Source organism: Xiphophorus hellerii, chromosome 16, assembly GCF_003331165.1.
Source record: "Xiphophorus hellerii strain 12219 chromosome 16, Xiphophorus_hellerii-4.1, whole genome shotgun sequence".
Classification (NCBI taxonomy): Eukaryota; Metazoa; Chordata; class Actinopteri; order Cyprinodontiformes; family Poeciliidae; genus Xiphophorus; species Xiphophorus hellerii.
Genome location: NC_045687.1, coordinates 27,918 through 53,832, shown reverse-complemented (window position 1 = coordinate 53,832; position 25,915 = coordinate 27,918). Strand labels below are relative to the sequence as shown.

The following is a 25,915-nucleotide window of genomic DNA, read 5'->3' as shown; positions in this document are numbered from 1 at the left end:
GGCTCTGGAGGAGTTGCAGCTCAGGTGGGAAACGCTTTGCTCTCTCAGTATGATGTTCCTGTACTAGAAGAAGCCGTGCAACTTGGAGCGAGTCATAAAGAGAAGGTCCGTTCAGGTCGCACCACCTTTACTTCAGCAGGCGAAACCGACCACAGGAACAGCAAGCAACACGTCTTCACAGTTTAGAGAAAAACAAATTTATTTCTGAATACAGTTTTACAGTAAAGTGCAATCAAAGCATGAGAGAGCCGTTGATTGGATCAGATGAAGCTCGCTTCTTACAATCATTTCAGTGCAAACATTCATGTAAACATTAGGAAGGTCGTAGCTTCAGGTGGAAATGTCCGCCGCAGCGCGGTGAGGTAGTTCAGTCCGGCTGACATCTGCTAGCAGGTTCTGCTGCATCAAACTAACCAAACATGACTCAGCAAAAACAACGTCTTACTGAGGATGGAGAGGCTGATGGAGCTCCTCCAGAACCAGAACCAGACTGGTTGCCCCCTGAGCAGCAGCTTACATTCGATTGTGCGCCACATCATGTAAAGGTGGAGGTGGACGTCTATGAGAGGAGGTGGAGGCACGGCGCCAGGAGGAGCAGGTGCAGGCAGAGCACCGAGGCAAAGGGGTTCTGGGTCGCTCTGCTCGTCGTCATGGCGACAGTTGCAGCGGCAGTGGTGCTGTTGGTGCTGTTGGTGCTGTTGGTGCCGTTGATGCCGTTTCTGATGACTGGAGTCAGAAACGACCCCAGAGAGCGAATCAGAAAGTTCTGGAAGCGGTCCAGTTTCTCGAAGGACATGAAGGGAGCCTGGCGCTTATATCTGGTAGAGATTTCAGCGGACGAGAGCACGACCACCTGGAACCAAGACCCTTCCTGCTGACACATGAGCGGGTCGCCAGAATAACCCTGAATGAAAATAGCAGAGGTCAGAGGTCATTAAACACCTTTACATCAGGGTTTCCCCCAGTGTATTATAAGCCTGGCGGCCCGCCATGCTTTACTAGCCCCCCCACCAGGCCAAACATTGCTTATTTTTGTTTTTCCAAAAATTAATAATCCAAAAAAAAAAGTTTTTATTTATTTTTTTATTTTTTTATCTGGATTGAAAGCGTCTCTGTTGCTCTGAGCGATTCACTGGTGGAGAAAATTTATTTCTAAAAGAAGTTTATAATTGATTATTATTTAAATCCAGCAGAGCAGACCAATCACAGCGCGCAGCAGAGCAGACCAATCACAGCGCGCAGCAGAGCAGACCAATCACAGCGCGCAGCAGAGCGGACCAATCACAGCGCGCAGCAGAGCAGACCAATCACAGCGTGCAGCAGAGCGGACCAATCACAGCGCGCAGCAGAGCAGACCAATCACAGCGCGCAGCAGAGCGGACCAATCACAGCGCGCAGCAGAGCGGACCAATCACAGCGTGCAGCAGAGCAGACCAATCACAGCGCGCTGCGGCTGCTCGATCTTTTAAGTTGACCTCAGCAGGGGTCGCGCTCCTCCTTCCACTCAAACTGGACGCCGACTGACCTGTATGGATATTTACATCGACCTCCTGTGAGGAATCATGTTTCTTTAGAGAACTCTACATCAAGGTCAGAGTTCAAACCCGCCGTGTTAGCTCTGGTTGTGCAGCTCTATGAACCGCAGGAATAACTTGTAGTAGTGAATTCAGAGGAGCGTTGAGGAGAGGTGAGAATGATTTATCTTTGTGAACAAAGAATGATGTGGGGCGTTTCCATCTCAGCTCGCTGCCCAGCGTGTGGCGCTGTCTTCCCTGTAGCGGTAATCGAACCAGCGCTAACCTCATCATGCAGGTTCAGCCGGTGAGGAGCTTTCACTCTGGTTTTATATTATTTTATTTTTATTTCTATTATTATTTTTCCGGTTATACGAAGCATCAAACCGTATCAAATGCTTTGTCCACTTAGTCAGACAGAGTTAATGAGCGCAGAGATCTGAGAAACTAAAACTGTTTCTGTGACTCTTATTAAAAACTCAACAGAAATGTTAGAGCTACTAAAGCCACATTAGCAGGATTAAATTAAATCTCCGTTTGTTGCTCATCTCTGCTCAGTGCAGCAGATTTAACTCATCCTGCAGGGCCGGTCGAAGGCTGCATGAGGCCTGGAGCAGTTTCTGACTTAAGGGCCCCTCTTGCTGCTAAAAACATCAGCACCTCTAACAGCTTCTGTGTTTGATTTAATTTGGGAGAGGGGAGTAGTTTAATTGGCCAACCTAAAAAGTAATAAGTTATAATTATAGTTTACTCATTTGTATTTGTGAACAAACGGAGCTCAAAGGTTTTATCTGCATGTGTAATACTAATGTGAAGTTTTTCACCTGTTGCTGTGTAAACACTCCGGTACAGAAGGTGTTTCCTGAATCAATCCCACAACTTAAAACTTCGGTCTGGAACTTCAGAAGAACTTTATCAGCTACATGACAGAGAGGAAACTTTAGTTTAACAACCGTATGTTTATGTCTGATTGTTGATGTTAACATTGCTGTGTGTTTGATTCACCTCCTCCATTCACAGAGCTCCAGCCAGCAGCCCAGCAGGTGGATCCCTCTGGGAAGGTTCTTCCGTTGTCCAGGCAGATGGGCCGGACGTAGTCGGTCAGTTTGGGTTTATCTGACAGCTGAAGCAATGCGATGTTGGAACCTGTTAGGTTGCTCCGAGTGACGTTTCCCACAGCAACAGGCTGTTCAGAAGGGTTCGATCCGTTCTGCTTCAGACGACCCAACACCACGGTGTATTGAGACGCATCAGAATCTCTGATGGAGAGAATGGAGTCAAGATGAAGAACTGCTGAAATACAGCAGGTCAAGAAGCACTTCTCTAATTATTCATAGAAAAATGGGTTGGCATTACAACAGAGGCTGACATTTGAGGTTTTCAAACAAATTTTTAAACAGTGAAGAATAAATCACAATTGACCCCAAATCATGGTACAACTAGTGAGATCAGGCTGAACAGTGTCCTCAACTGGAGCTCACTCTGGAATGCAGTTGGCATTGGTCAGAACCTTGTCCTCAGACACCAGCGTCCCTCCACAGACATGCTTTCCTCCCTTCTGCAAACTCGCCATCCACGGCCACTCGCCTTCTGATGACAAACTTCCATCCGGAGAACCGGAGTTTAACGGGGCTTCGCCACAGGCTACAGCTGGAGAGGGAGCGGTCAAACAGTCAATAAAACTCTGGGGTTCATCAAATGGGTTCATACTCAGTTTCTCCAAGTCTAAGGTTGAACACAAACCTTTCCAGTCTACGCGTGATCAATACTTACGCCAGGGTGTGGATGTGGTTGTTGTGGTCGTTGTAGGAGACGGTGCTGAGGTACTTGTAGCTTTTGTTGTTGGTTTGATGATGTTGGTTGTTGTGAGTTTTATTGCTGCTGAGGCCGTAGTAGTCAGTGGTTTTGTTGTTGGCTTTGTAGTGCTTGTTGTAGTGGTAGTATTAGCTGTAGTGGTAGGAGTAGTGGTAGCAGTAGGAGACGTAGTAGTAGTGGTAGTATTAGCTGTAGTGGTAGGAGTAGTGGTAGCAGTAGGAGTAGTAGTAGTGGTAGTATTAGCTGTAGTGGTAGGAATAGTGGTAGCAGTAGGAGTAGTAGTAGTGGTAGTATTAGCTGTAGTGGTAGCAGTAGGAGACTTAGTAGTAGTAGTGGTAGTAGTAGGAATAGTAGTAGTAGTGGGAGTAGTGGTGGTAGTAGTAGTAGTGGGAGTGGTAGTAGTGGGAGTAGTGGTGGTTGGGGACACAATTGGTGGCACGCCAGTGCAGGAGACGCTGAGGTCGCTGTTGGTTCCGGTTGATGTGTAGGTCATGAAGCCTGGCTGGTTGGTGGCGATCTGGGCTTTGATCCAGCTCTCATACTGGGAGACTCTGGCATAGACTCCTGGGTAATTTGGCTGAGCACAGCCAACGCCAAAACTCACAATTCCTGACTGAATCCAGCGGCCATTTTGTTTGCTGACCATCGGACCTCCTGAGTCTCCCTTTAAAATGAGAAACATTTTGGATGATCTGCTGGATGAAGCCAGATTCTAACAAGCAAAGATAATCACCTGACAGGAGTCCTTTCCTCCCTCCAGTAATCCCGCACAGATCATGTTGTCAGTGATGTCGGTCGTTTTATAGCCGCTACATTTACACCGTCTGTTGCCCACAACCGGTATCTTCACCTCCATGAGGTTTTGAGGAGATGGAAGAGAAACTGAGGAGACACACATTCACATTAGGGTTATTAAACGTGAAGCATGAAAAAGTAAACCTAAAGGCACCGGCAGTGCCATTCTGTGGAGTTTCAGTCAGGGCCTTCAATAGACGTCACACCTGAACAACACACACGTTGTGCAGGACAATGCATCACACCAAGAACAGGCATCCAGAAAAATGCAAATAAATAAAAATATACAAAGTAAAGCAACAATGCAGCCCAACAATGCAAATATCAAGCAATATATCAATGTTTAACAAAATGCACAAGCAATAGTTTGTTGTGCTCAGTGTAGCACCGGTATCACACCACTAACTGCGCCACTGGACCAGTTCCAGGCTCGAAGGAGTGGGGAGCCAGAATAATAACACCAGAGACCGCTGCTTTAAGTGAAAAAGGCCGGCAATTTACTGAACGCAAAACACACATATAAAATACAGCACATGAAACCAAAAATACCCTGCAGATTCTTAATAATGAGGTAAATATAAATGGGGAGGAAAAGGGGGAAAAAAGTATATCACTCTTTCTTTTTGCTCTTTAGTTCACCTAGGTTAATTAGACCGGTCTCTTTTTCCTACGTTGCACCTATTTTAAGATTTCTATTTTTCTCCTGAGTTAACTCATTTTCCTTTCTTTTACAGGTAGGGAAATACCTTCAAACACAATTAAATCAAAGTGGACCACAATTACTCAAATCACATTCAGAGACATAAACATATGAAAATCAAAGTATGGCACTTTAAATTCAAGTTCAGGTCCAAATGTAAATCCAGGTACTCAGTTCAATGAAAAGTCTCAGTTTGATTCAGTCCAAAAAGATAATAATTCAATCGGTTCTCAGTAAAGCTTTTTATCCAAGGACAAAGCTCCAGGCTGCGACGGCTTAACAAGGAACTTTTATAAACATTTTTGGGTTCAGATCAGAACCTTGTGTTTGGATGCTGACAGAACTATCAGAAAACGGCTGTTTGACCCAAACAAGGTGTCATCAGGCTCATTCCTAAACCTGGAAAAGATCCAACTCTTCTTGATAATTTAAGACCGATAACATTATTAAATAATGACTACAAGCTTCTGACACACATTTTTGCTAACAGGTTAAAATCAGGAATATCCCAAATTATTTCTGACACTCAGTCTGGATTTATAAAAAGGCGTCTATACATAATAATATCCGCCTTATTTTGGACTTAATTGACTACAACCACTTAATTGAAAATGAAGGCTTTGTATTATTTTTAGACTTTTATAAAGCCTTTGAATTTATGTTCAAAGCTTTAGATCTATTTGGGTTTGGAAATAAATTTATTAATGTAATAAAACATTTTACAAAGATACAAACAGTTCAGTGTGTTTTCCTCATGGAACCTCAGAGATTTAAAAAGGTAGAAAACCAGGTTGTTCCATTTATCCTCTGCTGTTTATTGCTGCTGCAGAAATGTTTTCCATATCAATTAAAAATGCTCTATTTGGTAAATTATCAGTGGTAGGCAAAGAGTTTTCTATTAGTCAGCTGATGACACAACTATCTACTTAAATAATCTGAATGAAATTCCCAAAATTCTTAAATTGATTGAAACTTTCTCAAAGGCTTCAGGACTTAAATTAAATTTAAACAAATGTGAAATTTTGCCTCTAACAGACTGTCCTATATCCACTGCTTTTAATATTCCTGTAAAATCCAATGTCAATATTTGGGTGTGAATATAAATAAAAATAAATCTGAGTTAGAAAATCTGAATATTTGGGAGAAACTTTAAAAATGTGAAACTCATTTAAATAAATGGACACACAGAGATTTATCTATGGGAAGAATATTTCTCACCAAAATGGAAAGTATTTCCAGACTTATCTACGCTGCATATACATTAGGAATAAACAATAATTCAGCAATCAAATCTATCAACAGGATGAATTTAGACTTTATATGGAAACAGAAAACTCACTACATCAGAAAAAGTAATTTAATCAAACAGTTTAAAGATGAAGAACTGCAAGATATTGAATTTGACAGCATGAACTTTAAAAATAAACTGGCTTCGGTCATTTCTAACAAATCAAAATGAATTATGGCTCCATATTCCAAGTAAAATATTTTCAAATCTGCGTGGAGTTAATTTTCTTCTTAGTTGTGACTTTGACGTTAAAAAACTGCCTGTTAAACTTTCATTCTTTCACCAGCAAGTTTTATTATACTGGAGATTAATCTATAAACATAATTATAGCCCACACAATACTCCCTAAGGAACTGCTGTTACATAAAAATTAATAATAAATCAATCTTTGCACATAATTGGCTAGAACAAGGTGTTTGGTCTGTAATGCATTTATTAAATAATGGAGGGATTCAGTGTTAAATATAACCTGCAAATTAATAAAAGTGAATTTCAAAAAATTATTAGAGCTAAATGTTTTTATGAGAACCGAGATTACAGAACCCCTGATCTACCTGGACTTCTGATTAATGGACACAGTATCACAGACAATAAACTAAAAAACTCTGAAATTAGGGAATGCTTTACTAGGACTTTGTTTACTTTTGTATCAAATCCAAATTTTATATCGAATTTCTTTTCAAAGGTTCAAATAGTTAAAATTAGAACAAATTACTTAAATCTTCCTCTTCCTCCAAAACCCAAGGAAGTGTCAGGTTTTGTGGCGTGAGTGATGGTGAGGCAGAGGCAGCAAACCCAGGTAGCGATAAAGTAGACGATTTAATAGATGCAAATCCAAAATCCAAAAGTCCAGAACACAGAGAAGCGGAGAGCAATGATCACAACAGGTGACAACTGGAAACTAGACAGACACAACGAGGAACAAAGAACACAGGTGGGGTTAAATACACAGAGGGTAATCAAGGAGACAAGAAACACCTGGAAACAATCAAGGGGAGACAGGACAACACGGAGAAACTCAAAATAAACACAAATAAGGAACAGATCCCGACAGGAAGTCCACTTTAAAATCTTTTCAGGTGTTTTTCCCTCTAAGGAATTCCTTAGACTTTGATTTGCTATTGATGATAAAACTTGTTTATTTTGTGATATTGAGTCGACTGAACATCTTTTCTATGAATGTGTTTATTGCAAAGTTTTCTGTTATAATGTTCACTACTGGCTAGACCTGTCGCGATAAACGGTAAATCAATTAATCGTACGATAAATTAAAACTATCGACGTCATTTTAATTATCGGCATTATCGTCTCTTCCGGCCTTTTTCTCTTTCTGTTGATGAGACTAAATGAAAAAAGGCTCAACTCCGGTGCTCTCCACTGACCCTCCCTTCCTCATTTTACTTCGTGTAAAGCCCAGTGTGCACGAGTTGTCGGCCCATTTTCAAAACCTGACAGACCCACACATTAGCGAACAGAAATCCTAGGTATGACGGTTCGATCGGGTTCGTTCCTGCCGTGTGGTGTCCAACAATGGGCACAAAATAATGGCTACAAGTTCAGTGAACTAATTTTAAAACCAGGCATTAATCAATGCTTTACTACAATCTACCTGCAATGCATGTGGCTAGTGTCAGCGTAAAGTCCTGACTGAATGAAAATCATTAGAACCTATTTACGTCACGTTAACGAAGAACAGCTGAAAAGTTACCGGGTTTATCAACTGCGGTAGCAATTTCGCTCCAACTCCTCCTCTTGTCATTTCTATATTCTTTGCATGTTGAATAAACATTAATGTTGTTTCCAAATTTCATCGGGTTGCTCCGTGTCAGCCGTTTAGGATTCCCCTCCGTAATTTCCACTCAGAAAACGGGGGGGGGGATCCAGGCTTTCTGATTGGCTGCCTGTCACATTCAACAGGTGGAGTTAAGATCCCAGTCGGGGAAAAAACCCTGATTTGGATCGGAGCGGGAACGACGATCTACCGTAACACACCACACAATCTTAGAAAGACCAACGTTTTGAGATTGTCTTAATTGGAAAAGTAGCAGCAAAAAATCATGTAGTGTGAACTATTGCATCAGGTAGTCGATGTGCCCATTTTCTATATTTAAATCTAATTATTACTGAAGGGCAACATAATATACAGACTTCATAATCTGCACTTTTGGTTGAATGCAGTATTTATTTCCACTTTGGCTTTATGTTGTTTAGTTTTTTTTTTCAAGTGAGTTTTTTATTAATGGAGACTGAGAATCCATTTTATTTTTGTTTTTGGTTGTTTTGATTATTTTGTTGATCAGTTCCAGTGTTTAGTGTTCTTTTGAAAATAAAGTGTATCTATCTTTGGCAGGAAATCACATGCATTATTATGTCATTTCCATTAAATCAGTGTAAAAAGGTCTTCAAACAATATTATCGTTTATCGCAATAATTTTTGAGACAATTAATTGTTCAGCAAAATTTGCTATCATGACAGGCCTACTACTGGCTTTTCCCTAAAACTCCAAACTTACCTGAATTTTCTAAGAAACATTATTTTTGGGACTCTAAGAAAAGAAAAGAAATTTGAAATGTAATAATTATCTTGGGCAAGTTTTTCATTCACAAATGTGGTTTTCTTAAAGCCAAACCATCTTTCCTCACTTTTCACAAGGAATTCTGCCTCCTTTTCTTATCTCTAAAATTCATGGACAGAGAACAAGATGCAGATCTGGATAATATGATAAACTATTTGAAACTGATGGAAAACCCCTGATGGGTTTTTTTTTTTTCATCCTCTCTGTAAGTATGGAAGCAACCTGGTTCGGCTTCTTCAAGTTTTTCAGGTTTGTGTTCATCTGATGCCGATACCAAGTTTGTTGTGTATGATGATAATAAAAAAAAAACAAAAGCAAAAAAAACGTACAGCCGGGCGGACAGTCACTGGATGTCAGCTCTGATTGGCTGATCATTCTGTCTGTCATACCAACTGTGGCCTGTTGCTCTGCGTTTCTGACCAAAGAATAGCTGGATTAGTACAGCAGGTCCTGAGGCGGAGCTGCTCGCCAGATGCGTTTAAGGCACTTTTTAAAGTAGGAAATTAAAGTGAAACCTCAATAATACTAATAAGCAGCTAGTTTTGCAGAATAAAAATTAAATTATAGATAAAATTAAGTATGATTAAAACATTTTACAGTTTTTCTTTTCAATTTTCTAGGGCTAGCAGAGAAGGCCATGCTGGCCCTGACAGCCCACCACTGTCAGGGACACTGGTACTATGAAGTGACCATCACTGTTTACAAAGACTTTAAAAACTATTATTTCCATCTGTGTGACAATAAATCACTCTAAATGTTTCCTGTTTCAGGTCAGTTAAGATCACCACTGTTACATTTTTTGCTGAGTGTGGAAAAGTCAAGAGTTTTACTCAGATATTAAGATAAAGCTGTAAAATAGGAGGGACACGGCACCTTCTAATGTTTTGACAAATATTGATTTGAAATCTGCTCTACAGGATCCAGCCAGCTCTCTTTCTGCTTGTTCTGTCATGGTGCATCTGATTGTTTTACAATATCCTCCAGCTTAAGCATAAGTTGAACAGAGTAGCTCTGTTCTGTAGTGAGACCTACCACCAGATCCAATGTTGCCCCAGCCGGTGACCCAGGAGTCAACGCCGCTGTAGAAGGTGCTGCTCGCCGCCGCCAGGCAGACCGGCGAGATGTAGCTGTTGAACGTTACGGCTGAGGAGAGCTTTATCAGGGCGATGTCGTTGTCCTGAGTAGAAATGCTGAAACCAGGGTGACGGATAACCAGTGCTACTGTCCGGGTGACTTTGTTTGGATTGGTTCCTGTCAGACTCTGAAGACCCAGAACCAGTTTTGCCGAACCTATGTTGCTGGAAGAATTGCCAGAAGAGACAAACAAGGAAGACTGTAAACCTTCCTGAAGCTTTGAGTTAATCCACTTAAACTTGATCCACCGGTTGTCAGATCTCTCATCCATCAAACTAATCAACCGTTTTGCCTTCTGTGCTCACCTGATAATGCAGTGAGCTGCAGTCAGCACCCATTCGCTGTTGATCAGAGATCCTCCACAGAAGTGAGACGAGATCTGTAGACTGACCTGCCAGGGCCACGACCCTTCAGGAGCCACCGCTCCTCCAACGATCCTGGTGTTTAGTGCTGGTTTACCACAATCTGAGGACACATGGACATCTACATTCCTACATCTCACCTCCTGTCATGTGGATGCTTTTAGCTGGATCTACTTTGCATTCAGGGCCTAACTAAAACATCCCAATATGAAAAACATAATCAGATTTACTTACCAGAGAGTTGTGACTCCGACTCTGAAAAACAGGAAACAAACTATTAGAGGTAGAGCTCTGGTTCTGAGGTCCATTCCCTGCAGAGCCGTGATGGCTGGACGTTCCCATCATGTCGCTGATAGAACCTTCTGGTGTCTGGACCAGGAATGAACCAACAGGTTCTGATATCTGGGCTGATTCCTTTCTATGATGTCACTGGAAGCAATGCGCTTTAGGAGCTGCTTTAAAACAGAAGCATGTTGTGGATTAACCAATCAGAAGCGTCCAATAGAGCTCAGCCATGTTGTAGGTCATGAAGACGTTCTCATTAGGAACGTTTCGTTATCAGAACAGCAGCTGTGGCCAGATGTGAGTTTATAAATGAAGTTTTTTCCAAATACCTGGAAACACTCACTGTCTGAGTCCAGAGACCCCACAGACTTTAAAACACACTGGAATAGATTTGTCATCAATTGTTTGCTGGTGGTGGTGAGGATGACACAGTGGACCCAGGTTATGGTGAAGAAATAATTGTTTTAATGACGATCACAGGTGAGTACAGAAATCCAGGTGAACAATGAAGCTAGTTACTCAGACACACAGGTAGTGCTGCGAAAACACAGGACTACTGACATCTGAGACAGGATGTAGACGCACAACAAGAACCCGACAGGGAGCAGGAGACACAGGTGGGTATAAATACACAGGGAAGGTAATCAGGGGAAAACGAGGGACAGCTGGGAACAATCAAGGGGCAGCCGGGACAGCACAGGAACTAAATAAACACAGAAAACCCAAATCCTCACAAGATTTGCTCATCATGTTGCTATGGCAACACCACTAACATCTTTGTGCAGACCTAAAATCCACCCAAAGTTAATAATGAAAGTAAATGGGAATATTTTCTGTTCCTTTCACCCTCTAGACCAGTTTTTCCAGTTTGAGTTTTTTCCATCAGAAGCACCTGAACCTGCTGGTAGTCGGAGGCAGGGGGCGCTGCTGTTCTCCTGGGACACACTGACCCAGTACCAGAGGAGTGGAGCGCAGCGTCTCAGACCGGTTTGGCTGCTTCGTCTCAAAGAAATGTAAACACACATTTTCCAGCATACTTTCAGTCTCTGACCCTGATGACAGACAGTGAACATAACGTACAAATGACTGTTTGTGTCTTTTGTTAGAATCAGTGAGTGGCTTTATAATGGAGATGCATTCACTGACTGTCTGGACAAACAAACCACTCCCTCCACACAAAGCCTTCAGTCTAAAAGCCTTCAATATTCACTGATCATGTTATAATAATCTGTGCTTTTCTAACCAATTGGGTCTAGTTGGAGATAAACCCTGTTAGAGTCCGCCAATCAATCAATCAATCAATCAATCAATCAATCAATCAATCAATCAAATTTGATTTGTATAGCACATTTCAGCAGCAAGGCATTTCAAAGTGCTTTACATCATTACAAACACAGAAACACAATGCAACATAGAATCAATCATTAAGTCAAGTTACATCAATAAATTTGTAATTGATTACATTTCAAATACAATCCTAAACAGGTGGGTTTTTAGTTGAGATTTAAAAGAAGTCAGTGTTTCAGCTGTTTTACAGTTTTCTGGAAGTTTGTTCCAAATTTGTGGTGCATAGATGCTGAAAGCTGCTTCTCCTCGTTTGGTTCTGGTTCTGGGGATGCAGAGCAGAACCAGAACCTGAGAGGTCTGGAAGGTTGATACAACAACAGCAGATCTTTAATGTATTGCGGTGCTAAGCCGTTCAGTGATTTGTAAACTATCAGTATTTTAAAGTCTATTCTTTGAGCTACAGGGAGCCAGTGGAGGGACTTTAAAACTGGTGTTATGTGCTCTATCTTCCTGGTTTTAGTGATTCTGGAGAAGATCCCAGGACCGACCAGACCCAAACCCGATCAAACTGGACCACAGGAAGTGGTTCCAGTCCAGAACTTTGTGTTGAGTAAACAGAATAAAAACTAGAAGTAGAGTCTGTGTTTATAAATGTTTTTCTCATCCAGGAGTCTCTGGAGTCAAATGACGCTAGAAACACGGTGAGTGTTTCTAACACTGTCGGCGTCCAGAAACAGCGACTGTGAACGCAGCGCTAGCTGGTTTAACCTCTGACCTCTGGCTAAGGTTTCAGTTCAGTCTGATCCTTAGCAGTTTGTATCTCAGAGTTTAATCAGCCGTCTGTTTAGTCCTCGCCCGCCCGCCCACCGGCCCTGTGGAGAGTCTCTGCTAAAGGTCTTTTTGTTTCTATAGCACATTTTCAGCAACAAGGCAATACGAAGAGCTTTACAGGAATTAAAAGGAAATACAAACAAAATAACAAACCAAAGGAAAGAGCAGAAGAAGAAAAAGAATCTAATGTTGATCTAAAGCACAGGTGTCAAACTCCAGTCCTGGAGGCCCGCTGTCCTGAAACTTTTAGATGAGCCTCTGCTGCAGCACCTGAACAGAATAATCAGGTCATTAAGGCTCTGGAGAACTGATCCACACCAGGAGGAGGTCAAGAAGCCGTTTCATTCCAGTGTTTTGTACCTGTGGCACATCTAAAACCTGCAGGACAGCGCCCCTACAGGCCTGGAGTTTTATACCCCTGGTCTAAAGATTGTTGGTGCTTCTGTTCTGGGATGCTAGATAAGTAGAAGTCAGTATTCTCTGTACACCCTAAATTTGTAAAAGTAATGAGTACTCCTCAGTTTCTAAGTAATAATAAAAACTAAATGTTCCTGTTCTGGAATTATTTTTCTGGATTCTAAGTTTGTTCTAATTCTAAGGCCCTGTTGACGCGACAACAGTTTCTGGTGAAAATGGAAGTTTTGTTGGGTTTGTTCTGTACATTTACATGAAACCACCGAAAGTTTCCTCTGAAACGGCACAGATTGAAAACGGGTTCCAGAGTGCCATGGTTCTGAAATGTACCGGTACCGTTGTCTTGTAAACGGAGTAAATGGATCTTTTCTTTCAGGGAATCTCTAGCTCATGCATAGCATGACGCAAAACACGGCTGCTTCCTACAATCCACAGAAGAAGAAGAAACTACTGACAATGCTGGTGTTACTACAATTAATGTTCCCCCATCAGATACGGTTCGTTCCCTCAGCGTCTCTTCACCGCTCCTCACCGCCCAGGTGGTAAAATACACACCTGCTTGTTCAGCTCTTCTCTAGAGAACTACGGACACCGTGAAAACTCAAACAACGTGTTTCAGCAAAGTTATTTTTTCCATCTGCGCCAATATCTGGGGGAACACTAATCGACGTGCCTTTAAGTAGAACTTTTTTTTTTTAAACACATGCGCACTTACAGTAGTTTCAAAGAACCTAGCACCAACTAGTGGCGCGGCGAGAGCATTACACCTTTCCGATGTACCGTTACTGTGTGAACAAAGATTGTAATTAGAACGTCTTCATGTAAATGTAATAACAGAAACAGAACAAAACTCCATTCTCGTTGGATCATTATTGTGTAAATAATAATGATCCAACGGCAGCAGATTGTCTGAGAGCAAGAGAATCTGTTTTGGTGCTGGAACCAGGAAGACGTGGAGGGAGAAACTCTGGATTGAAGGGTTATTCTTCGGGGACTGGAACCAGAATGGGACCAGTAAACTGTGGCCCAATCGAGCTCTGGTTCCCAACCAGATTTTAAATTTCAGTCTTTAAAATACGTAACTGTTGGCATCTGGATCTCCCTGTTCATTCATCTCACTAGAACCTTTATCTGTTTGTGAGTTGCACAGAAATTCCCCATGGTTGGAAAAAGTGAAGGACGTTTCTATTTCTATATTTCTATCTCCATGCAGCGGGGCATTTCAGACGGTTTGGTTTGATCTGAAGGATCTGGGTTTGAGGTTTAGCCGCTTCTCCAACTTTGATTATTCGATTAATGAAGCCGTGAAATTACATTTTCATCTATATTTTTTCACTCTGAAGATTTTCTCCTTACTGTTACTGTCTGAATTGTTTTTTATGATGCCATTATTTAACTGTTATGATCAAATCTAGACTCACCAGCAAGAAAACAGTTTTCAAGTTTGTTTCTGTCCAAGAATAAAACCTGCAGAGGAATGAATCTTATAGAGTATCAACTATTAGTCATTAATCTCATGTATTTAGTTTCCCTTCGTTGCATCTTTATATGTAATTATTTTCAACATGAGAGTTTGGACCTGATATTAACCTCACCATGTTTGGATTTTGAAGATCTAACCTTATATTCTTTCTTCTGATCATAATTTCCCTCCTAATAACCAGATGCAGCCCAAATTAGACCTGATATTAACTTTAATATAAACACTTTAAAGTCAAAATAATCACAGCAATTTTTTTTAGCTTCTGTAATGTAAATAAACAAAAAAATAAAGATCTGATTCACCCTGAACATCTCTGTGTTTCATATCTGAATAAGTTTGACCTTTGACCCTGCAGGTGATGAAGGTCAGCAGGTTCCTACCTGGAGTCATCAGAGTCAGCAGAACCGACGCACCGATCAGCTGGTAGAGACCCATCGCTCAGAAACCATCTGCCTCTTCCAGCTGCTGCTCCAGCATATACCTGGCTGAGGCCACGCCCACTCTCCGGCTGGCGGAGGCCACGCCCACTCTCCGGCTGGATGAGGCCACGCCCACTCTCCTGCTGGCTGAGGTCACGCCATCTGACACACTTATCACCCTCCTGTCTGTGTGTGTGTGTGTGTGTGTATAATCCTGTGTATTTGACATGAATTAAAATGTTCCAAATCCGTCTGGATCTGAGGGGAGATTAGAACCAGTCCAGTTCTGCTGCTGGGTCAGAACAGAACCAGCTGGTCCAGTGGCTCTTTCTCACTGGACCTGGAGACAGTTGGATGCTGGTTCAGTTGGATGCTGGTTCGATTGGATGCTGGTATGATTGGATGCTGGTTCGGTTGGATGCTGGTTCGGTTGGACGCTGGTTCGGTTGGATGCTGGTTCGGTTGGACGCTGGTTCGGTTGGATGCTGGTTCGGTTGGACGCTGGTTCGGTTGGATGCTGGTTCGGTTGGATGCTGGTTCGGTTGGATTCTGGTTTAATTGGATGCTGGTTTGATTGGATGCTGGTTCGGTTGGATGCTGGTTCGGTTGGATTCTGGTTTAATTGGATGCTGGTTTGATTGGATGCTGGTTTGGTTGGATGCTGGTTCGGTTGGACGCTGGTATGGTTGGATGCTGGTTCGGTTGGATGCTGGTTCGGTTGGACGCTGGTTCGGTTGGACGCTGGTTCGGCTGGATGCTGGTTCGGTTGGACGCTGGTATGGTTGGATGCTGGTTCGGTTGGATGCTGGTTCGGTTGGACGCCGGTATGGTTGGACGCTGGTTCGGTTGGACGCTGGTTCGGTTGGACGCTGGTTCGGTTGGATGCTGGTTCGGTTGGATGCTGGTTCGGTTGGATGCTGGTTCGGTTGGATGCTGGTTCGGTTGGATGCTGGCCCATCTACAGATTGCTTAATAAATCAAATTATTATTGAAAGTTTATTTCCCTTTTGGACATTTTCCAGCTTTTATTTCTATTTCTGTGATTTTCTGCTTACAGTTCATAAATGATGACATGAAAATATCAGATAAATAAAAACCTATTTTTTTGTGGGTTGGGGTTTTATTCCTGGAAATGGTTCTTCAGGACGATTCTTCTGATTTATTGGATCTGACTATCAGGTCGGTTGGGACTCAAAGGTTTCCTCTCCAGAACTTTGTTATCTGGACTTTATCTTCTTCCTGTTCCACCAGCAGGAAAATGATTCTGATTGTTTTTTCCTCCAGAAATGAAGACAAACATATCAGATGACTGGATTTAGTTTCCTGAAGGGTTCTGGCCCGGAAAACCGGTTCCAGCTGTCGGTAAACGGATCTCCATGAAGAAACCTAAACCTGAGTTACATCACAGACCAATAATCCTCTGAAGGAGGTCTCACTCTGACTCATATTCCAGAGACCAAATATTTAACTCTGTCGGTCCTCTGAGTCCACTTCTGGTTCTTTATCTGAATTAAAGATAAATTCTACTTTCTAAAATCCTCATATGGTGCCGCTTTAAAGAGAAAAACATTGAATTGAGTGTTGTTGAAATAACAACAGACAAACAATAATAGATTATAGAAATAAGCTGAGTGACGAGTGGAAACCACAGAAGACAAAGCAGAAGCAGGAAGTGAAGTAAATCCGACCCGACGACATTCCTCAGCGTTTGATCTGCCGCACTCATCAGTTTTAAAAAGTTTCTGTGAAGTTTCTCTCTCTGGTTCATCTCGACCCACAGAACCTTCATGGACGACTTCTGAAACAAAGTTCTGACCCAAAGCTTCAGAGAAAACAAGCAACTGGAACCAGATGCTTCCATCCACTCCAGCTTTTATTTCTGTCTGACCTGAAATCGGACCAAACGGTTCCTGTTTTGGTTCTGTTTGGATCTGCTAGATTTGTTCTGCTGAACTCTAGACTAGTTTCCAGTTCCTTTATAATGATTAAACTGACCTGGATCCGATGTTCTGGGTTCAATCAGCTTCTTTCAACAGTCAGATGGAGTTCTGACGTCTTAGTCCTGACAGTACCAGTAGAACCGGGTCAGACTTCCTCACTCACACAGAACCTATTAGCTCTGGGACTGAGATCAGAACTTTTGGATAAACCCTCCAGAACTTGGACCTTGTTGTCCTGAAGACACTTTGGAACCACTGTGGCTGCTGAGGGACATCAACCATCTGGACCAATCCGGACCAGTCTGGACACTTTTGGACCTGAGCTTCAACTTCCTTTAGCTGTCTTTAGATGTTGCCAGACCTAACCTGTAAAGATGGCAGGATGATGAAGATCTTGGTCCCTGTGGATTTCTGGAAACTTATGTGACTTTATTGTTTCCGGTGAGTCGTGGCTTCCTCCTCGCCGAGCGGCCTTTCAGTCCCAGTCGGTTCAGGAAACGTTTCTCTGTGGCAACGTGGCAGCCACGACACCATGCTGCCATGTTGCCACATTGCCATCCTCACCAGATTCAGCGGCCCCAGAGAGTCCGGAAACCCCAATCTTGAAAAAGTCTATAATTGCCCCCAGAGAAATCATGAAGGAAATCCTTGTATTTAAACAATATCAATAAGAAAAGGCAAAAGAAAGAAAAAATAAGAATGATTTTTTTTAGGTCACCCCCATTATTAGAACAATGGTTCAGTCCAAAGTGTGGGAGGAGCAACAGCAGCTGAACGGTACCGGCTCCGTCAGAGAGGAGCTAGCTGTTAGCTGCTAGCTGCTAGCATGGCTCTGCAGCACAAACATAAACCCTCCAGTAAAAATACTTAAAGCAAAAGACATGAAGCACATTTGATTTCCTTTCACTGCTCAATAGGAAGAAACACATTAACAACAAAAATCAACCCAGTTTGTTATTTCATTAATTTGACTGAATCTTGATAAACTGCCTCGTTACGCCTTAAATCAAAACTAGCCGAACTGCTACATCGCTTTGGTAGACTTAGTTCTTTTTGTTAAAGGCAGCAAATACCTAATTACGTTTAGCTCTTTAACTCTTACATTAAGAAGAAGAGATTGAAACGGGAGTTGCTGAGCGTTAGCGCTAGCCCACAGCGGAGAGGCTACTGCAGAGCAGCTGGCAGTAAAAAAAGAAACTATGCATTTATTTCTTACTATCTTCAACGTAGAGCCTTTAAAACCACTAAACCAATAAAATCTGAATATGTTTCCATAAAGTCTCTGGTGCTCTGAACGTTGAGCTGAAGTTATGATTCTCCCAGATATTCACCTTCCAAGTTCTCAGCCACCAGGATGGGAAAACCAGAACAGGTTTAAAATCAAGCAACTTACCAAGTTATAACTTAAATAACACATAACTTGTATTGAGAGCCACTGCAATAAATCAATGTTTATGAGGAATTTTATTAAGCGGAGTCACTCATTAAAACTTGTTTTTATTTAGTCTTATTTTTTGTGAAGGTGTAGCAGAGATTAGATCAGTGACTCTGAACCAAATCAGATCTAAACAACATTTGATTCTTAGTTTGACTCTCTGGGTCTCAACAGTTAATTCACTGAGAAAAACTCGTTTGTTGGTCATTTTGGTCCTGCAGCTTGAACTCATTAAGAACTTTTTAAACCTCGTTACCTTTCACTGTAACCTTTCTGACCCCCAAATTTTAAAAGTCAATGTGGCCCCTGAGCCTAAAGGTTTGCCCACTGCTGCTCCACACGGTCACTGATGTTCTGATGATGACATAATGAGTGGACCCAAACCAGGCAGCAGAGGTTCTGGTTCTGGTTCCTTTCTTTTCATTCAGGGATGAGAACTGACTGTGTTCTGCAGTTCTACCATCTGTTAACTGATTATGAACCATAAAAATGGCGTCTGATGCTGATTTTTGTTGCCAGTGGGTATTTCTAGGCAGTTTTTGACGACGATGCCATAGTTTCCCCTGAATGCGTCAGAGCTGAGCTATCAGGTAATCTAGACAGATTTGGTGCCAGCAGCTTACAGTAAGGAAGAGAAACTTTCTGAAAACTGGCTGGACGAGGAGCAGGAAATTCTCTCAACACAAAAGGTTCAGCGATGTGTTAAATGAAACTGTCTGCAGGTCACAAGACGGGAACTGAAGATCATTTTTTCACCTTTTCTGTAAAGTTTAGATATAACTGGAAGAAAACAAATTCCTGTAAACATGAAGAAAGCTAAATGTTCTCAGGTTTTCCATCAACAAACTGCTGGTGCTTCATTTATTCGCTGTGATTCATCCTGAGATGGAAGTTGCCAGATCTGTCAGTTTCCTGCCAGAGCCCGTCGACCAGACAGGTCGGACAGCGTCTCATAAAAAACGACTCATTGTTTCACCGTCGATGACGTCAGGCGGCTCAAATCCGATCTGACAGACGGGTCGGACAGTTCGCCTGATAAATGATCAACAAGATTAAATCAGCCAATCAGGAGGCTGGAGCATCTGGAGGCCTGCTAGAGTTCAACGTGAGCATTAGAGGGAGAGCCATGTTGCCACGTTGCCATAATTCATAGGATGGGGAGACTGATTGATGTAATGTGGCAGTAAATGGATAAAATGATATTTAAACACATTGTTATCTTGACTGTATTTATGTTTCCCTTCAGAGTCTGGATCTATCTATCTATCTATCTATCTATCTATCTATCTATCTATCTATCTATCTATCTATCTTCATATATTTGTCACTTTTGATGTGCATTTCATTAGAGGAAATCTGAGTTTGGTTTGGAGGTCTATGGGTTTTCTGCTTTGTTTTAGCTGGAAACTGTCAGTCAGATCTGGCAACCTCGCTCTGGAAATAAAAGAAATAACCTTTGACCTTTACTGTTCCTCAGTGGCCAGGAGGTGTCTAGTATGGAAAGCCGAAAGGGTCACATTCCTACTGGTGAAATACCGGACACAGCCTCACAGTGCCACCTGGTGGTGTAGTAGGCTCATTGCAGGTCCATTATTTTACAGCAGCCAGTTTAGTAAGTAAAGTTTATTAATAACACGCTTTATACAGACATAAAACCACAAAAATAAAAATCAACATTAAATGACACAAAGAATAGAACAAAGCATAAGAATCATGACATAAAAATAAGTTTATTCAGAACCAACATTTCAGTTTTCATTTATTTCTCAGTCCTGAGGAGCTTCTATTGCTGTGTGGTGGAGAGCGTTCTCTGCACCTGCATCAGCGTGTGGCACAGGACGGCTCTGCAGAGGTTAGGGTCAAGGCTGCACAGAGGACTGTGGGGAGCTGCCTTCCCTCCACCTCTGACCTCCAATCAGCATGATGCAGGAGGAAGGCGCTCCTCATCATGAAGGACTGAGGCTGAATTTCGTACCACAATCAAGGCTGGTATGAAAATAAAGAAATCCTTGAATCCTTTAATAAAAATAAACCCTTCCACTAATCACTGTGTGTGGAGACGACATGAAATAATCTGTGGGTCGCCATGACGACAGGAATGCTGTGGTCCAAACCTGGTAAGTGTCATTGGATGTGATCAGCTGATCGGCAGCAGAGCAGCTGTACGATCTGCCGTAGTAATGACGAAAAGCGGCTCTGGGGATTTTCAGCTCTCGACTTCCTGGAAGGTTTAAAACTTGATTTATTAAAAACTTTCTGCGAACGAAGGCGATCTTCCAGAAACTCTGCCAGGCGGTCCACTCACTGGACGGAAATTCATTTATTTCACATTTTTAATTCAAAAAGGTGAAATCCAGTATAATGTTCAGTTTGTCAGAACATCACAAACGGATAAAATGAGTTTAATACAGAAATGTTCTACTGTGTCCAAGTCCTGACCCCTGACCTCTGACCCCCAATGGTTCTGAGTCCAGAGGACATTAGTGGGTGGAGCTTCAAGGTTCTGTGAGGAGGAACAGGTCAGAACTCCAACTGACTGTTGGAGAAGCTGGCTGAACACAAAACAGTTCAAAGGTCAATTCTAGCAAATCCTGAAGGTTTTTTCAGGCTTCATAGAAAGAAAAAATAATTTGAACAAATAAGAAATAATTTATTGAATCAGAGAACCTGACCCGTCTGCGACCCATTACTGAGCAGCACACGGACAGGTGCCGGTCCACGCCCCAGTGTTTGGGGACGTTACACAGCAAATACTCAACATATATTTATTTTCATTTTATAGATAATTATGTAAACAACTGTAATATGAAACAGATACAGACATAAAATCAATCAGTTAATTTAAAACATTTTCCTGTGAAGACAAAGAATCAACACAGAATAATAATAATTATTATGATTATTATCAATACTATTATTAGTTATTAGTGCAGATACTGGTTGTGAATGATATGTGTTAATAGGTAGATAATAATAATAGATAGATAATAGGTTTCTGAGATAAAGACTTCTAAACAATAAAACAATCTGATCTGTTTGGTTTCAGACAAAAATATCAGCAGCTGTTAAAATTCTTCATTCTGACTCCTTCAATCAGCTCCAGCTGGACCGGGTCGCAAACAGAACCAGAGAATCCAGACTTCCTCCAGGTGAAACCAAGAAAGACTTTGAGGAACCTTCAGGAGATCTGGAGAACTTTTGATCAAGACACATTTAATTCTGTCTCCTTGGAAGGGAAACCTGAATGTTCAGCCGATAAATCCTCAGAAACACTTGATTCATCAACCAGCACCTCCTTCCACCTTCAACCCAAAGAACCACAGAGAAACCGCTCAGAGAACCCGTTTAAACATGTAGAAAGGGGAAGATCTGGTCAGACTTTAGGCTCCCAAACCCAGCCTTTCTATGAGAAGAGCTGCAGACACAAGAGCAGGATGAGGAGGTGGAAGAAGAGGAAGAGGAAGTGAGCCTCAGGGTGTCCGCTGGAGGCAGTGGGGACGGTGGCATTAGCGGAGGGTTCTGGAGTCAAGAAGACCCCGAGTATCCGAGTCAGGAAGTCGTTAAATTTACTGAGTTTGACAAAGACATTCGTGTTGGCTCGAGTTTGGCTGGTAGAGGAGTTCAAGGTCAGAACCACGGCGGCCTGGAACCAAGAACCGTCCTGCTGGCACATGAGCGGACCACCAAGGTCACCCTGAGGAGCAGAGGGAGACAGTCCATCAGAACCATATTCAGAACCAGCTACAAACATCACAGTGAGCAGACATTCACATTGTTCCCCACAGCACACAGTCTGGAGACTCGAGCCTAGCACAACGTGACGCAGGAAGGAAAATAAGCCACACTCAGCCTGGTTCTGGTTGTTCTGGTTCTGCTGGAGATCCTTCTACGTTTTTGGATGTGAACCTGATCTGGTGGTCGAGTCACCTCCATGAGGTAAACTTGCGCAGTGGGCAGCTTCAAAGAGAGTTCCCTTTGGCCATAACTCCGAGACATTAATGATCTTTCCTCGGGTTCACCTACGGAAACTTTGTCACGATTTTTATTTCCTCCAGACAGTCAAGTTTGATCGTCTTCTCAGTGCTGACTTTTGAGCTTCTGACCCGCGCTTACTGGGAATTCCTCGTTGATGGGAAACAATTGTAATCCCTTATCCCTATCACGAGAGGAGTTCAGCGGGTGACCCGCGCCTCTCGGCGAAGGGTAGACACGCCGATCCACTCAGTGTGGACATCTAAGGGCATGAGAGACCTGGCGCAATCCAGATCGTTATCGGAATTAACCAGACAAATCGCTCCACCAACTAAGAACGGCCATGCACCAACACCCACAGAATCGAGAAAGAGCTATCAATCTGTCAATCCTTTCCGTGTCCGGGCCGAAAGAGGTTTCCTGTTTTGAGTCAAATTAAGCCGCGGGCTCCACTCCTGGTGGTGCCAAGGACTAGATCTTCAACATCGGGTTAGTGGAATTCACATCTATTGCTGTTTTCTAGACCTGAGCTGAGGATCACTGCAGCTCCTCCAGAGTTTCCATGGACCAACTTCTGTGATCAATGCTCTCCTTTAGGTGGACGTCCATGTCAAGGCGATCCGTCTTGTCTCCATGTCTCTGTTAGATGTTCTACGCTGGAGTGCTGTCGAACCGGACCCCGTTTTAAACAGAACCAGCACCTCCACCACCTGTTGCTGGGTTCCTCCATGATGCTGCTTCATCTCTGATGGTCTCAGCAGAACCTCTGGAGCCAGGCAGCACTGGGTTTTATTTTGGGCCAACAGATTAAAGTGGCAGTGCATCACACTTAAGATTATGAACTATTTTCCTTCCACAGAAAATCACGACTTTGTGTTTCCTCTCATAAAATCACAACTAATCTACTTGAAGTTTGTTGTTAAATTCAAATGAAATGTAAAAATGTGAAATAGGTGTTAATACTTTGGTAAACTTGTTGGAAACACAGTTTATATGAAATATTACAGAGATTATGTTCTCAGACTGCTAAAGAAGATACTGGTGCAACCCTCAGAAACACCATGCAGACAGAGCTTCACAAACCTGAACCTTTGACAAGGTCAAAGGTCAAGGTTTGACGGGTAGTTTTGCTACCCGTGGGATCTTTTGTGGCTCACTCTGAGAAGCAGGCAGCGTTGCTCAGACCTTATAGAACCTTCAAAGAGATGAAGTCTTTGTTCCCTGAGGGACGTTTTGTCCCTGTGGACACTCTGTGTCCCTGCAGGTCAACAGGACAGAGGTCAAGCCGCCACTGACCTTCTCCAGAGTGAACTCTGTGGTGCAGATGTTCTCCGTGGAGGAAACATTTTCACAGGTTAGCACCGACGTCTGAAACTCCTGCAGAAGCTCCTCGACTGAAGTTGTGGGACATAAAATGTTATTTCAGACGAGAGCTCTAGAAATCTAGTGTCTGAATCTGGCAGACTCGCAGCCTCACCTCCTCCTCGCCCAGAGCTCCAGCCAGCAGCCCAACAGCTGGATCCGACCGGGAAGGTTCTGCCGTTGTCCAGGCAGATGGGCTGGATGTAGTTGCTCAGGGTGGGGCTCGTGGACAGCTGAACCAATGCGATGTTGGACCCGGTCAGGTTGCTCATGGTGATATTCGACACGCTGAACGATGACTCAAACGAGTTGGACCCATTCTGCTTCAGACGACCCAAAACCACCGTCCACTGAGACACATTAGGAGATCTAAGGCAAGAAGATCAACTGACTTGGCACTGAAACTTAAAAACATTGGATTTATACTACTAAATCTAAAGGGAATGCAGAAAACATGTAGGTGTAGCTTCTATCATCCAGAAAAATAAAATCCAGAAGCTTCAGCAGAAAGAAGCTGGACTTTTTCTCTTGCCACTACAGGAGGCTGTTTGTTCATCTTTAATTATAACTCACACAACTTCCTGAACATGAATTATAAGCAGATTTTTACAAATCCTGATTATGTGAGGTGTTAAGATGAGCTGATCCAACAGCTCTGTGGTTCTTTTGCAGTCTATGTTTATATGTCATTGATCAACTCTTTGACTAGGCCAGTCTCAGTACTGTGATAACCATGGAAACCAGACTGAAAGTTGTCAGAGCAGTTGGCCATTGTTAAACTTTTTAACTGTTGAAACACTTTTCTCAATAATTTTCTGGCCGGCCCAAATGGAACCACAGCTCTCGGCAGGCTGGGTCCTGGACATTGAGGACCAATGGAAACACATCGGTACCAGACCCGTCCATCAGAACAAACACCGGTACCAGACTGGCCCATCACTGTATCAGAGCAGAACTACCCGTGGGATCTTTCGTGACTCACTCTGAGAAGCAGGCAGCGTTGCTCAGAACGTACTCCCTGGACACCAGAGTTCCTCCACACTCATGCTGTCCGTTCTTCTGCAGACTCGCCATGGACGGCCACTCACCAGCTGCCGCCACAGAACTACTGCCCAGAATACCAGAGTTCAGTGGGGCCCGGCCGCAGTATATCGCTGGGAGATTAAAGCACAGTCACATTCAGAGCACATTTTAGATAATGTCTTTAATTATAACTCTCACAACTTCCTGAACATGACTGATAAGCAGATTTTTACAAATCCTGGACATGTGAGGTGTTCATGTTAAGATGAGCTAGCTGAAATGTTTTGGATAGAGGAGGAATTACTTGGTGTGGGGGTCGTGATTGGTGGCACGCCAGTGCAGGAGATGCTGAGGTCGCTGTTGGTTCCGGTTGATGTGTAGGTCATGAAGCCTGGCTGGTTGGTGGCGATCTGGGCTTTGATCCAGCTCTCATACTGGGAGACTCTGGCATAGACTCCTGGGTAATTTGGCTGAGCACAGCCAAAGCCAAAACTCACAATTCCTGACTGAATCCAGCGGCCATTTTGTTTGCTGACCATCGGACCTCCTGAGTCTCCCTTTAAAATGAGAAACATGTTGGATGATCTGCTGGATGAAGCCAGATTCTAACAAGCAAAGATAATCACCTGACAGGAGTCCTTTCCTCCCTCCAGTAATCCCGCATCAGATATCAATGTTACTGTCAAGTTATTTTCTAATTTATGCAGCTTCCCCACTTGAGAAGGGATGGACAAATCGATGTAAACTCTTATTAACAGGGATTTTACTCAAAGGACCAAGCAGTTTTCTTCATTTTTTATCCTCCTGTGATGGCCAAATCCATGGCCACACTCTGATGTCAGTAACTCTTTTTATGCACAGTTTATTTTTTCATACAAACACAACAACACTTTAGTTTCAATAAAAACATTTATAAGTTGATTTGAATGCATTTGTTCTATTTGTTAGCGCGCACATTTAGTTAGCATATGTATTTATATCAACTTAAAATTAATTTTGTTTGCTTAAGATTAATTCTGTTTGTTTTTTCCCACCGGTTCTTACCTGCCTTGGAGTTACCAGACAAAGGATGGGGCCCAGAGCCCAGCAGGCTTACATGCTGATTGGACTGAACCACTAGTTCCTGCTGGCAGGGGAATTTGTAGTTTCTTTCTTTAGATAAGTTTTGTATTTAAGTAAATATTAGTATTTAAAGTTTAATATTTTTGATTTTCAGTTTTGGGTCTTTAGTTTAGCCAAACTTAGCTGTACTGTTATTGGTTTTGTGTTATTAGTAATTG

At 42.6% G+C, this 25,915-nt stretch overlaps 2 protein-coding genes and 1 long non-coding RNA gene across 3 annotated transcripts; all 3 read right to left on the bottom strand.

The window, feature by feature from the left end:
- Positions 1 to 174: 174 nt before the first annotated feature.
- Positions 175 to 14,955, bottom strand: LOC116735396 (transmembrane protease serine 9-like). Its single transcript, XM_032587271.1, has 11 exons — positions 14,865 to 14,955; positions 10,419 to 10,439; positions 10,128 to 10,287; positions 9,721 to 9,986; positions 4,063 to 4,211; positions 3,699 to 3,993; positions 3,288 to 3,491; positions 2,996 to 3,164; positions 2,520 to 2,773; positions 2,339 to 2,433; positions 175 to 904 (listed from the first exon to the last, which is right to left on the bottom strand). Exons 1-11 carry the CDS (start codon positions 14,917 to 14,919, stop codon positions 560 to 562), a joined length of 2,013 nt encoding a protein of 670 aa, XP_032443162.1. The 5' UTR covers positions 14,920 to 14,955; the 3' UTR covers positions 175 to 559.
- Positions 4,505 to 9,714, bottom strand: LOC116735400 (uncharacterized). The gene is made up of 2 exons (XR_004342378.1): positions 8,595 to 9,714; positions 4,505 to 7,327 (listed from the first exon to the last, which is right to left on the bottom strand). It is a non-coding gene; the product is annotated as an uncharacterized LOC116735400 (long non-coding RNA).
- A 5,033-nt stretch (positions 14,956 to 19,988) lies between the features above and the next one.
- On the bottom strand, positions 19,989 to 25,318 carry LOC116735768 (polyserase-2-like). The gene is made up of 6 exons (XM_032587848.1): positions 25,262 to 25,318; positions 24,940 to 25,192; positions 24,595 to 24,766; positions 23,728 to 23,981; positions 23,547 to 23,644; positions 19,989 to 21,972 (listed from the first exon to the last, which is right to left on the bottom strand). The coding sequence occupies exons 2-6, from the start codon at positions 25,172 to 25,174 to the stop codon at positions 21,682 to 21,684; spliced, it is 1,050 nt and encodes a 349-aa protein (XP_032443739.1). The 5' UTR covers positions 25,175 to 25,192; positions 25,262 to 25,318; the 3' UTR covers positions 19,989 to 21,681.
- Between the last annotated feature and the right edge of the window lie 597 nt (positions 25,319 to 25,915).